Raw genomic sequence first — 12644 nt, forward strand, 5'->3', positions numbered from 1 at the left:
AAAAGAAGATGTTGCGCAGCGGCAGGTGTTGTGCAGAACATGCCGTGCTACCGTTGCTATTTCACGGGGTAACACTACAAACTTGTTCCAGCACTTAAAAAAAATACCACAAAACCATATATGGCAGTTGTCTGGCCAAAAATGCCGAGCACCAGTGCGCCTGGCAAGCCAAATATGAGCGTACCCTGTATGAGCGTACTTCAAAACGGCACAGGGAAATCACTCGAGCAATAACAGCGTTCATTGCAAAAGATATGGCGCCTGTCAGCACAGTGACCAAGCCTGGGTTCACGGCATTGATATATACACTGGATAAACGGTACAGTATACCCTCCCGTTCATACTTTAGTCAGACTGCCATACCGGAGCTGTACAGAAAGTGTAAAGATAAAGTTGCCGCGGAGCTTAAAACTGTGGAGTTTTTTGCAACAACTGATCTGTGGTCAAGCCGCACAGCTGAGCCACACCAGAGTCTCACAGTACATTTTATTGATGAGGACTTCAACCTCAAAGCTCACTGCCTACAAGCAAACTATTTCCCAGACGACCACACAGGGGATAATATTGCAGCTGGCCTGAGAGAGGGGCTTGCCAGCTGGGATCTCCACGAGGAAAAACATGTCTGTATCACGACAGACAAAGCATCAGCTGAATGAATTGATGAGGCTCCAGTGTTTTGGGCACAGATTACATCTTGCCATTGGTAAGATGTAATCTCATGTCGTGTGTGTGTGTGTGTGTGTGTGTGTGTGTGTGTGTGTGTTACTATAAAAAATTCCATATTAAATAGCAATCGCAATATTGGGGGAAAAAAATCGCAATTAGATTATTTTCCCAAATTGTTCAGCCCTAATACCCTGCAAAACCAGGTTCAACGCTATGGCTCCCGGACTGTGGTCTAAAAAAAGAAAAGACAGACAATTATTTTTTTACTTATAAAATAGAATTATAAAAAAAAGCAATTTAGAAAAATAGCAATTCTGTGACCACTAGAGGGTGACAAGAGCACAAACTCCATTTGTAAATATACAACTCCACTCCTCCTTTCCTCCCTCTACACTGGCAGGTAACTTGTAGAAACAAAAAGAAAAGAAAAAAAATGAATTGAATCAAAAATGTGGTGAAGCTTTCAATTAACTTTTTCTGTTACTTCAATGCTGACTTATGAGGCACTTGTGCAACTGATCTGAAACTTGTTCAGTTTCAGAGAACCTCTTAAGAAAGTTGAAGTAGCCAGGGGTGAAGAGGATCGCAGAGGATGTGATGACTCACATTGCAAGGGATCATTGTACTGCCAAAGAAAATACACATAACTCAACGTAGCTTAAAAATGGTACAATCAAACTTTCTTTTAACTCCATTTTGTAAAACTAATTCATCTGAATATAGCCTCAGTAATTAATCAGGTCCCAACAAACAGCATCACTTTATCAGCCAAAGGCAAAAGTTTGCTGTAGAGTATATTGTGTCTGGTCTTGTATATTGTGGCTGGGCCACCGGCCCATCGGGGAAATCCCCGGTTTCCCCGTATGCCAGTCCACCCTTGCAGACAGACAGACAGTAACGTGCGGTGGGGTCCTTTAAGGGTCAATTAACGTAGCAGAACTAAAATTGCATAGTGCATGCATATGAAATATCTATAAAAACAGTGATAACGGCAAACATGGCCTGTATTTACCATGGCAACGGCGGCGCATATGCATGCAGCAGCTGGTGGCTCCCTCAATTTCACCATAAAGAGGAGCAATTCTCCCGTTTTTATTGCTGAGAATCGTGTCACTTGTGGGTGTATTACTTATGACAGTAATACACTCGTCAATATCAGAAGAGGAAGTGCAATAATCGCATTGAGTGCCGCGGACCTTGAGACAATATCCGCTCTCAGCATCTCAAGATCCGACAACCAAAACATTCGGATCAGACGTCATCGCAAGCGGTGCAGTCAACCCAGGAAGAGAGGGAAACGAGCCGGGGTAAGACTTAAGCTAAGAAGGTTTGGACCCAAGGCTGTCCCGCTACCCAGCCTACTCCTGGCAAATGTCTGGTCGCAGGAAAATAAAATGGATGAGATAAGGCTCAGGCTGACCCAGCAAAGAGAAACCAGGAACTGCGGTGCTCTCATCCTTACAGAGACGTGGCTCCATAACAGCATACCGGATTAGGCTTTAGCACTGGACGGGCGGAGCCTGTTCCGGGCCGACAGAACACAAGACTCCGGTAAGACAAGAGGGGGTGTACATCAACGATGCTTGGTGCTCAGGTGCAGTCAGAGTGGATGGAAAATGTTCACCTGACATTGAGTTTTTACTGCTGAGATGTCGGCCATATTACCTGCCTAGAGAATTCACAAGTGTGTTTGTTGCTGCTGTTTACATTCCACCGGAGGCAAATTCAAAAAATGCACTCCAGGAATTGCATGAGGTCATCAGCAGTCACATGACAAAACAGCCAGATGCTGTTATTGTTGCTGGGGATTTTAATCAAACAGACCTCAGAACTGTTCTGCCAAGATTCCACCAGCACGTCCACATCCCCATCAGAGGAAACAACACACTGGACCATGTCTACACCAATATTTCTGGAAGCTACAGAGCCCTCCCTCATCCTCATTTTGGCCAGTCAGACCACATCTCCCTGCTTCTCCTGCCTACTTACATCCAGCTGACAAAAAGGGTCAAACCAACTGTAAAAACAGTTAAAGTGTGGACAGATGAAGCTGCAGCGGCTCTACAGGACTGTTTTGAATGCACAGACTGGCAGATGTTCAAAGATGCTGCTACCCAGGAGAACCATATTGACCTTGAAGAATACACATCATCAGTGACATCATACATCAGCAAATGTGCTGATGATGTGGTAAAAATAAGGACAGTTAAATCATTCCCTAATGAGAAAGCCTGGATGAATGGAGAGATGAGAGCTCTATGTAGAGCCAAAAAAGCTGCCTGTAAGTCAGGTGACAAAGAAGCTTACCACACTGCCAGAGCAGAACTGAAAGCTGGCATCAAGGAGGCAAAGTGAAGGCATCAGCAGAGACTGGAGAGAGACCTCAACACCAACAACAGCAAAGACTTGTGGCAGGTGGTCAAAAGTGTTACAGGCTACAAAAGCAGGAGCGCTCCCATCATGTGTGAGGCCACGTTACCAGACGAGCTAAACACATTTTATGCTCGCTTTGATCTCCTCAACAGGGAGTCAGCTGTAAAGTCTACTCCGCCTCCAGAGGACCGGCCACTGTCAGTATCCACAGTGGTTGTGAGGAAAGTCCTGCTGAAAGTGAATATGAGTAAAGCTGCTGGGCCTGACAACATCCCTGGCCGTGTACTGAAAACATGTGTCAACCAGCTAGTAGATGTCATTACTGACATTTTCAACAGATCGCTGTCACAGGAGAGTGTTCCCACCTGCTTCAAAACAGCCACCATCATCATCCCTGTGCCTAAAAAGTCTGCAGTGTCTGATCTAAATTACTTTGCTTTGAGAAACTGGTTCTCCAGCACATAAAGAACAACATCCCTGCCACCTACACCAGAATGCTGTTTGTTGATTTCAGCTCAGCTTTCAACACAATCTCCCCCATGAAGCTGATTGGAAAACTGAACACTCTGGGCATCAGTACCACTCTCTGCAACTGGATACTGGACTTCCTCACAAACAGACCCCAGTCAGTTCGGACTGGCAGTCTCTCCTCCTCCACTCTAGTGCTCAACACCGGAGCCCCCAGGGCTGTGTGCTCAGCCCCCTCCTGTTCACGCTGTACACCCACGACTGCAACCCCCGACATGGAGAGAACTCTATTGTGAAGTTCGCGGATGACACCACCATCATCGGCCGGATTTCCAACAATGATGAGTTTTCATATTGGGAGGAAATCAACCATCTTGCAGAATGGTGCACAGAAAACAACCTACTGCTCAACGTCAGCAAAACCAAAGAGCTGATAGTTGATTTTAGAAAAAAGGAGGCAAAGACACACAACACTTTCTACATCAATGGGGCTGAGGTGGAGCAAGTGAGCAGTTTCAAGTTCCTGGCAATCAACATAACAGAGAACCTGTTATGGACTTAACACATCTCTGCCCTTGTATCCCTGTATCATGTATGACATAGCAGTTCACAGATCATAGCAGATCATTGTCTTTTCAGCCACGCAGTCATTTTATGTCATTTTATAACTAATGTTAGACATAGTGTAGCATGAATGTTGCTAGCCAGCACTGGAGTCACGCTCTTCCTCAACTTCAACTCGCAGCCGGGCATTGTTCTTGCTAAAATAATTTTAAAATTGTTTGGCATCCATATTTGTAATTAATTCACACCGATCAAGTTTTTTAACAGACTAACATTAAGTCTCTCTCCCTCACTCACTCTCCTCCCTCACACGGCTTGCGAACATGAACCCTGAATCATTGGTTGGGATTGGTCAGGTTTTAGGTAAGAGGAGTTTGATTGGTTAAAGTAGTATCAGGTAAGCCAATAAGATGCAGAATAGCCCGGAAGTCATCACAGAGATTTAATGTGATGGACATTTAACTTAAAGAGAGAGAGAGAGAAGAAAAAAAAAGCCCACCCTTGAACACAGGTCTGGCAAACACCATGTTCAAACATAAGGTAGCTTATAAGTGTACTTGGTACCAGAGCTCCTAAGCCAGCGGTTGATGATCAGCTTTGTATTTATTTCATCATGTGTTTACTTTGTGATGAACCTGTCCAAAGTGTTTCTCTGCCTGGTGCGTGTGTGTGAGTGTAAACATGTAAAAATCCACAAGGGCATGAACAACTCTGTTCTCACAATCTTTTCTACTCTCCACTTCACAGACTAAAAAAAACAACGCTGCTTGTTTCCCCCCAGGAACTGCTAAAATCCTTTCCGTCTGACAGTCATATGATACCTTGATACAGTGCATTCAGAAAGTATTCAGACCTCCTTTGCTTTTTTTTTTTTTTTTTTTTTTTACTTTTATGTTGCAGCCTGATGCTACAATTGTTTAAATTCATTTTTCTCTCAATCTACACTCAGTACCCCATAATGACAAAGTGAAAACAGAATTTTAGAAATTTTTGCAAATTTATTAACAAGGAAAAACTGAAATATCACATTAATATAACTATTCAGACCATTTACTCAGTACTTAGTTGAAGCACCTTTGGCAGCAACTACAGCCTCCAGTCTTTTTGGGTATGATGCAACAAGTTTTGCACACCTGGATTGCGGGATTTTCTGCCATTTTTCTTTGCAAATCCTCTCAGGCCAGGTTGATGGGGACTGTCGGTAGACAGCCATTTTCAGGTCTCTCCAGAGATGTTGCATAGGGTTCAAGTCAGGGCTCTGACTGGGCCACTCTAGGACATTCACAGAGTTGTCCCTAAGCCACTCTTGTGTTATCTTGGTTGTGTGCTTAGGGTCACTGTCATGCTGGAAGGTGAACCTTCGGCCCAGTCTTCATTCATTGCTTCATTCAGCTTCCCCTCAACCTTGACCAATCTCCCAGTCCCTGCTGCTGAAAAACAGCCCCACAGCATGATGCTGCCACAACCATGCTTCACTGTTGGGATGGCATTGGGCAGGTCATGAGCGGTGCCTGCTTTCCTCCAGACATAACGTTTGGAACTGAGGCCAAACAGTTCAATATTGGTTTCATCAGACCAGAGAATCTGGTCCCACGATTGCTAAATTTGGCCGGGCGACCAGCTCTTTGAAGAGTTCTGCCTGCGCCAAACTTCTTCCATTTGAGAATCGCCTTCAGTGCAGCAGAAAAATTTTTGTAGCCTTCCCCAGATCTGTGCCTTGCAGCAATCCTGTCTCTGACCTCTGCAGGCAGTTCCTTTGACCTCATAGCTTGATTTTTGCTCTGATATGCATTGTCAGCTGTGAGGCCTTCTATAGAGAGGTGTGTGCAGGGCCGGAGTGGGACTCATTTTCAGCCCTGGAGTTTCATGCCTCAGACCGGCCCACTTTAGATCACAACCTATTATTATTAAAATCAAAAAATATAACGGGTCACTACTATCTTTTGAGCATAGAAAGTGGTTGTATTGGAACTAATGCTTGCTTGTTCACACACTCTGTTACAACAGCTCACCTGTTCCTTCCATACTGACAGGAGCAATCCCCTCATCACTACTGGCTCCTGGCTCTGCTTCTGACACCAAATCACATTTTAAAAATTGTCATAATTCTCAGCACAAATCTCCCCTTTTTACAAAGCCTTCTGATCAATTCAGGTCAGTTTCATTAATGTAGTGCTGAATCATCTAGCATCTCAGGACACTTTTCATATAGAGCAGGTCTACACCATACTCTTCATCATATTAATTCTAATAATATTCACTCAATGAGCAATCCTACCTGCCCACTCTGGACTTGTGGGCTCATGGCTGGTGCTTGGTGCTGGATCTTGCTTGTGACTCTGAGGAGCTACAAGACAAAGTTTCCCAGTTATGTGGCGTTGCATCATACTATTATTTAAATTATATGCAAGGGCGCAAGCCAGTTTTTTTCGCCTAGCCTAGGGCGGCAACATAGGCAGAACCGCCACTGGTTACAATTCATTGACTTGATGATTAATTAACTTGAACGGTGGTTTGCAGGCAAAGTTCAACTTCTTGCCTTACCCGTTTCATCGTCCTCATTTGTTGTTTCAAACGGCGAGCTCGTTTTAATGAAAAAGTTGCCAATTTTAGCACATTTGGCTGAGTCTGTTTCCAGAGCTTTCCTCTTTTTAATCCTTGCCTTCTCCGCACCACCCTTGCTCTTTCCACTGACCAAGTGCACGGACGTGTTACGTCAGGGTGCGTCTGCAAAAAAAAAAAAAAAAAAAAAAAAAAGAGCTGCCAGTGGAGGCGGAGGCGGCCCAGGGACAGCGGTAAGCAGCATACGTGATCAACCCACTGGCATGACTGGACTGAACACCACCCCCCCCCCAAAAAAAGAATAAAAGCCCTTGCGGCCCAAACATCAGACCGGCCCGCTGGGAATTCTCCCGGTCCTCCCGATTAGCCACTCCGGGCTTGGGTGTGTGGCTTTCCAAATCATGTCCAATCAATTTTATTTACCACAGGGAAAAGGTAGAAACATCTCAGCAACCATCAAGAGAAAAGAGGCACCTGAGCTAAAGTGTTGTTGCAAAGTGTCTGAATACTTATGTCAATGTGATATTTCAGTGTTTCCTTGTGAATAAATTTGCAAAAATTTTGAAAATTCTGTTTTCACTGTGTCATTATGGGGTACTGAATGTGGATTAATGAGAGAAAAAATGAATTTAAAAGACTGAAGCATCAGCCTGCAACATAACAAAAGTGAAAACAGTGAAGGGGGGGGTCTGAATACTTTCTGAATGCATTGTCAACTTGCAGCCCAGGGCAGCAACAAAAACTGCATATCATCCCTACTGCCAGAAGAATAGTTTAGAGGTGAGATGTTTTCATTTCATTTCATTTCATTTATTTATTTATTTTAATTAATTTATTTTTTAACCTTTATATAACCAGGTAAAGTCCCAGCTTAGAATGCTAGATCTTTTTTATAAGGTAGCCCTGGCCAAGACAGCAACAGCAGTTCCAAAATGACTCACAATAAACAAGTTAAGAACATACATTATGAAACATACAAAACAAAACCATGTTTAGTACAAACCTTAGATCAATAGTAGAGAGCCAGTTGAGCGTAGGACATAAAAAGTGTTTAAAACTGAGATATACCCAGAGATTTAAGTGGGGAGATAAATATTTGCCAAAAGGCCACTGAACTCGCCTGTGATAAACTGCAGAGCACTGTGATACACAGTGTCTAACCGACATTTAGCAGAGGCATGCATATACAGCAGGTCACCATAATCAACTAGCTTTTTTCTGGAGACATTGTTAAAACATGATTGATTCCTAAAATAAATACCTAGCTTAGGTGTGTGTGTGTGTGTGTGTGTGTGTGTGTGTGTGTGTGTGTGTGTGTGTGTGTGTGTGTGTATGTGTATGTGTGTGTGTGTGTGTGTGTGTGTGTGTGTCTGTGATAGGAACCTGCTCTAGTAATATGTCCCCCAGCTGGTGGATAGTAAAGTTGGAAGTGGATCCTGCCTGCAGGCTGTGGTTGCGCCGCAGGAGGAGTCGTGCCAGGAAGCCAGAATGCAGCACAGTCAGCCGGTCTAGGCAGGGGAAGATGGAATGCACTGTGCCATGGTCTAGCTGAACCTCTTCTAGCATGCCCTGCCGATAGACCCGGTCCATGATGCGCAGTGTCCGCATGTGGTGCAGCTCTGTCTGGATCAGCTCTGAGGAGGACATAAGCCCTCAGTCATGTAACTACATCCAATCATCATATACCTCTATTGTGAGGAGGTGCAAAAGCCAAAGACATGGGAACAAAAGGTGTTTTGAACTACTGAAATGTTGAGACTTTCATATAATGCATGTAAAGTAAATAGTTTTTTAAAGTTTTTAAAACTATAATTAGGGATGCAGCAATATAATTTTTTTAACTCCCCCAGTAACGATACAGTACAGTACAGTACTGCGAGTATCAGCTGATACCGAGTACAGATCTGATGTTGAATCCTTATTTTTTAATACAGTTACAAAACAGCACCTAAATCCTTCATGTGGAAATATTCTGTTTGGGATTATCATTATCTACCAAAGTAGTTTGCTGCAGTCCACTCTACTTATTTTTTCCACTTGCCTGTATTCCAGTATTCTATCAATTATCCTTTCAATTAATTGAGTATTTGTAAAAGATTTTTTTTAATGTTTCATTTACTTAGAATAACACAAAAAAAAAAATAAATAAATAAAAATAAAACAAAGTAGGGCATGTGTCCTGTAAAATAACTTTCTTTTTACAAAAAATAAACATATTTTTTCAAGGGGGTCAATTTTGGGCATGTATACAGATTTTTTTAAATTATTTTATTTTGAAGTATCATAATTGTTTTTATTATTAACCTATTATTATTATTCATCTGTCCTTGCCTAGTGCAAATGAAATCTTGAATTTAGCAAGGACAGGAATAATACATCAAATGTACCCTTCAAGCACTCTGTGTTCAGGAAGTACCTGAGTGCAGTGTCACACAACAACCCATGGAGGTCATATCACTTGTTTGAGTCTGATTACTTGGGTGATTTTTGCAAGAAATGACTCACAACCCTTCAATAACTGATGGTCACCTATAGCAAAGGTTGACATTAGTTAGTGTTAGAGTTCGAACAATACACCGAGCAGCTGAACACCAGCTGGAAAAAAAAAAAGTTTTGGAAAGACAGCAGTGTTCTCTCCAGCACAGATAAAAAGCCCACAGATCTGTCATGGGCAAAAAACAAATTCGAAACCTGGGATAACATTGCCAAACATATGATATGTTCTCCTCCCTCCTCCATATGATATGTTCAGGTGTTTTTTGCACTTGAATTTTCATTTTGCTCTATGCTTATTTCTATCAGAGACAGAAATATGTCACTAATTACCATCCATATGTTCAACTGCTCTGCTTTTGGCTGTTATGCAGCATGTTCAGTAATACTCACATGCACATGCACATGTACAATGACAATATCCAGCATTTTTGGTCAATATTGGACGAATTCTGATACGTAGGACTGGATCAGTGCATCCCTATAGACAAGCCAAATAGAATAAAGACCATCAAAGGTTTCAACAGATTTTTGGAGTGTCTTGTTTCAAGAAAAAGCCTGTTTTTCATCAAGAGCACCTACAATAATTCAAAAACATTAGAAGGTAAGAGGCATGTTCTTATCACCATAGATGACATCCTGCCTCTTGATGACATCTTTGCGGTGTGCCTGCAGATAGGTGTTGTCCACAGCCATGCTCCACGAGTCCGCCTCAAAGTCCCGCCCCTCGATCTCCATCTCCTCAAGCATGGATGCATAGTAGATTTCCCCTAAGCAGGAAGAGATAATCAGCATGAAAATAGTGGAGAGACTAACAGACATGATATAATTCAAGGTCTTTACTGAATGACCTGAAATGTAATAAGCCTTACAGATTTTGGATTGGATTTTAGCAATCTAATTGCACAGTCTGCAGAGCATGGTGCAAATGCATTTAGGTTGTGTGAGTCCACTTTTCTATTTCATTGGATGGAAAAAAAAGGTTGTGCAGTCACTTTCAACTGCCCCAAGACTGCAATGTGCCAACAATGTGCCTGACCACACATTATTTTAATACCAACACATCCATGGGTGCTCAGATGCATGAAGTGCGTTTGCTACAAAATGTGGTCACTGGACATGACATAACAATTGTGTCAGGTGGAGACTAGCAAAGACACCTGCATCACACTTTGTGTTTGCGCCAGGTGTAAGATAGGGCCCTTTGTGTTTAAATCTGAAAAGCTAGTAAATAAAACGCGCATTTGTTTAGAACATGGTTGGTTGAAAAATTGTTTATGTGACAATGCCACTTCACATGGAAACAAATCAATGATTTCAAAAGTGGCTGAAAGCTTACTCTTGATTTCTCGTTTAGCACTTCCATGCCTGCTTACATAAAAAATGGACCAAATGGGCACCAAATCAAGCGCAACAAAGCCAGTCAAGACATGCGCGCGGCATGACAACATGAGCGCCACCATTGACCAAACTGATGAAGGTATTCAACGGTCAAAAAATTAAGCATCCATATGCAATACTTAGTTTGCATTCCATAAATATTCTGAAGTTGTTAAGTGTTCCAAAATGTTAAAATGTTCAATAAATAGCCTTAGTTGACTGTTGACTGAAATGTTTCCATAAATAATTTGTAATGAATGAAGATATGCATTTCATCACTGAAAAAATATTGCAGCTTTAATAGTTTGGCTATTATACAGTGGGGAGAACAAGTATTTGATACACTGCTGATTTTGCAGGTTTTCCCACTTACAAAGCATGTAAAGGTCTGTAATTTTTATCATAGGTACACTTCAACTGTGAGAGACGGAATCTAAAACAAAAATCCAGAAAATCACATTGTATTATTTTTAAGTAATTAATTTGCATTTTATTGCATGAAATAAGTATTTGATACATCAGAAAAACAGAACTTAATATTTGGTAAAGAAACCTTTGTTTGCAATTACGGAGATCAGACGTTTCCTGTAGTTCTTAACCAGGTTTGCACACACTTCAGCAGGGATTCTGGCCCACTCCTCCAAACAGATATTCTCCAGATCCTTCAGGTTTCGAGGCTGTCGCTGGGCAACACGGACTTTCAGCTCCCTGCAAAGATTTTCTATTGGGTTCAGGTCTGGAGACTGGCTAGGCCACTCCAGGACCTTGAGATGCTTCTTACGGAGCCACTCCTTAGTTGCCCTGGCTGTGTGTTTCGGGTCGTTGTCATGCTGGAAGACCCAGCCACGACCCATCTTCAATGCTCTTATAGAGGAAAGGAGGTTGTTGGCCAAGATCTCGCGATACTTGGCCCCATTCATCCTCCCCTCAATACAGCGCAGTTGTCCTGTCCCCTTTGCAGAAAAGCATCCCCAAAGAAGGATGCTTCCACCTCCATGCTTCATGGTTGTGATGGTGTTCTTGGGGTTGTACTCATCGTTCTTCTTCCTCCAAACATGGCGAGTGGAGTTCATACCAAAAAGCTCTATTTTGGTCTCATCAGACCACATGACCTTCTCCCATTCCTCCTCTGGATCATCCAGATGGTCACTGGCAAACTTAAGATGGGCCTGGACATGTGCTGGCTTGAGCAGGGGGACCTTGCGTGCGCTGAAGGATTTAAATCCATGACGGCGTAGTGTGTTAGCGATGGTTTTCTTTGAGACTGTGGTCCCAGCTCTCTTCAGGTCATTGACCAGGTCCTGCCGTGTAGTTCTGGGCTGATCCCTCACCTTTCTCATTATCATTGCTGCCCCACGAGGTGAGATTTTGCATGGAGCCCCAGACCGAGGGAGATTGACTGTCATCTTGAACTTTTTCCATTTTCTAATAATTGCGCCAACAGTTGTTGCCTTCTCACCAAGCTGCTTGCCTATTGTCCTGTAGCCCATCCCAGCCTTGTGCAGGTCTACAATTTTTTCCTTGATGTCCTTAGACAGCTCTCTGGTCTTGGCCATTGTGGAGAGGTTGGAGTCTGACTGATTGAGTGTGTGGACAGGTGTCTTTTATACAGGTAACGAGCTCAAACAGGTGCAGCTGATACAGGTAATGAGTGGAGAACAGGAGGGCTTCTTAAAGAAAAACTAACAGGTCTGTGAGAGCCAGAATTCTTACTGGTTGGTAGGTGATCAAATACTTATTTCATGCAATAAAATGCACATTAATTATTTAAAAATAATACAATGTGATTTTCTGGATTTTTGTTTTAGATTTTCTCTCACAGTTGAAGTGTACCTATGATAAAAATTACAGACCTTTACATGCTTTGTAAGTGGGAAAACCTGCAAAATCGGCAGTGTATCAAATACTTGTTCTCCCCACTGTATATCACAGCCCTACCCTCGTCATTGAGTGATTCCATCGACATGGCTCTGGTTCTGAAGCTGAGGGAGTCTGTGGACTGGGACAGGATCCTGCGCAGCCCCAGGGGAGAGTCATCATTCAGGTTCCTACAGCATACAGCCATAAACACATAAAAATACACACACACACACACAAACACACACACACACACACACACACGGATAAACATATACATG

At 42.7% G+C, this 12644-nt stretch overlaps 1 protein-coding gene across 2 annotated transcripts in view; it reads right to left on the reverse strand.

Annotated features, from left to right (window-relative positions):
* arhgef2a (Rho guanine nucleotide exchange factor (GEF) 2a) overlaps positions 1–12644 on the reverse strand; it is a 236014-nt gene that overhangs the window by 121927 nt on the left and 101443 nt on the right. For both annotated transcript variants that reach the window (XM_030063618.1, XM_030063619.1), the window contains 3 exons: positions 12445–12554; positions 9753–9896; positions 8017–8267 (listed from right to left, as the gene is read on the reverse strand). In XM_030063618.1, the coding sequence (XP_029919478.1) occupies positions 8017–8267; positions 9753–9896; positions 12445–12554 (505 nt within the window). The remainder of the gene's footprint in view (positions 1–8016; positions 8268–9752; positions 9897–12444; positions 12555–12644) is intronic.

This window comes from Myripristis murdjan, chromosome 11 (assembly GCF_902150065.1).
Source record: "Myripristis murdjan chromosome 11, fMyrMur1.1, whole genome shotgun sequence".
Classification (NCBI taxonomy): domain Eukaryota; kingdom Metazoa; phylum Chordata; class Actinopteri; order Holocentriformes; family Holocentridae; genus Myripristis; species Myripristis murdjan.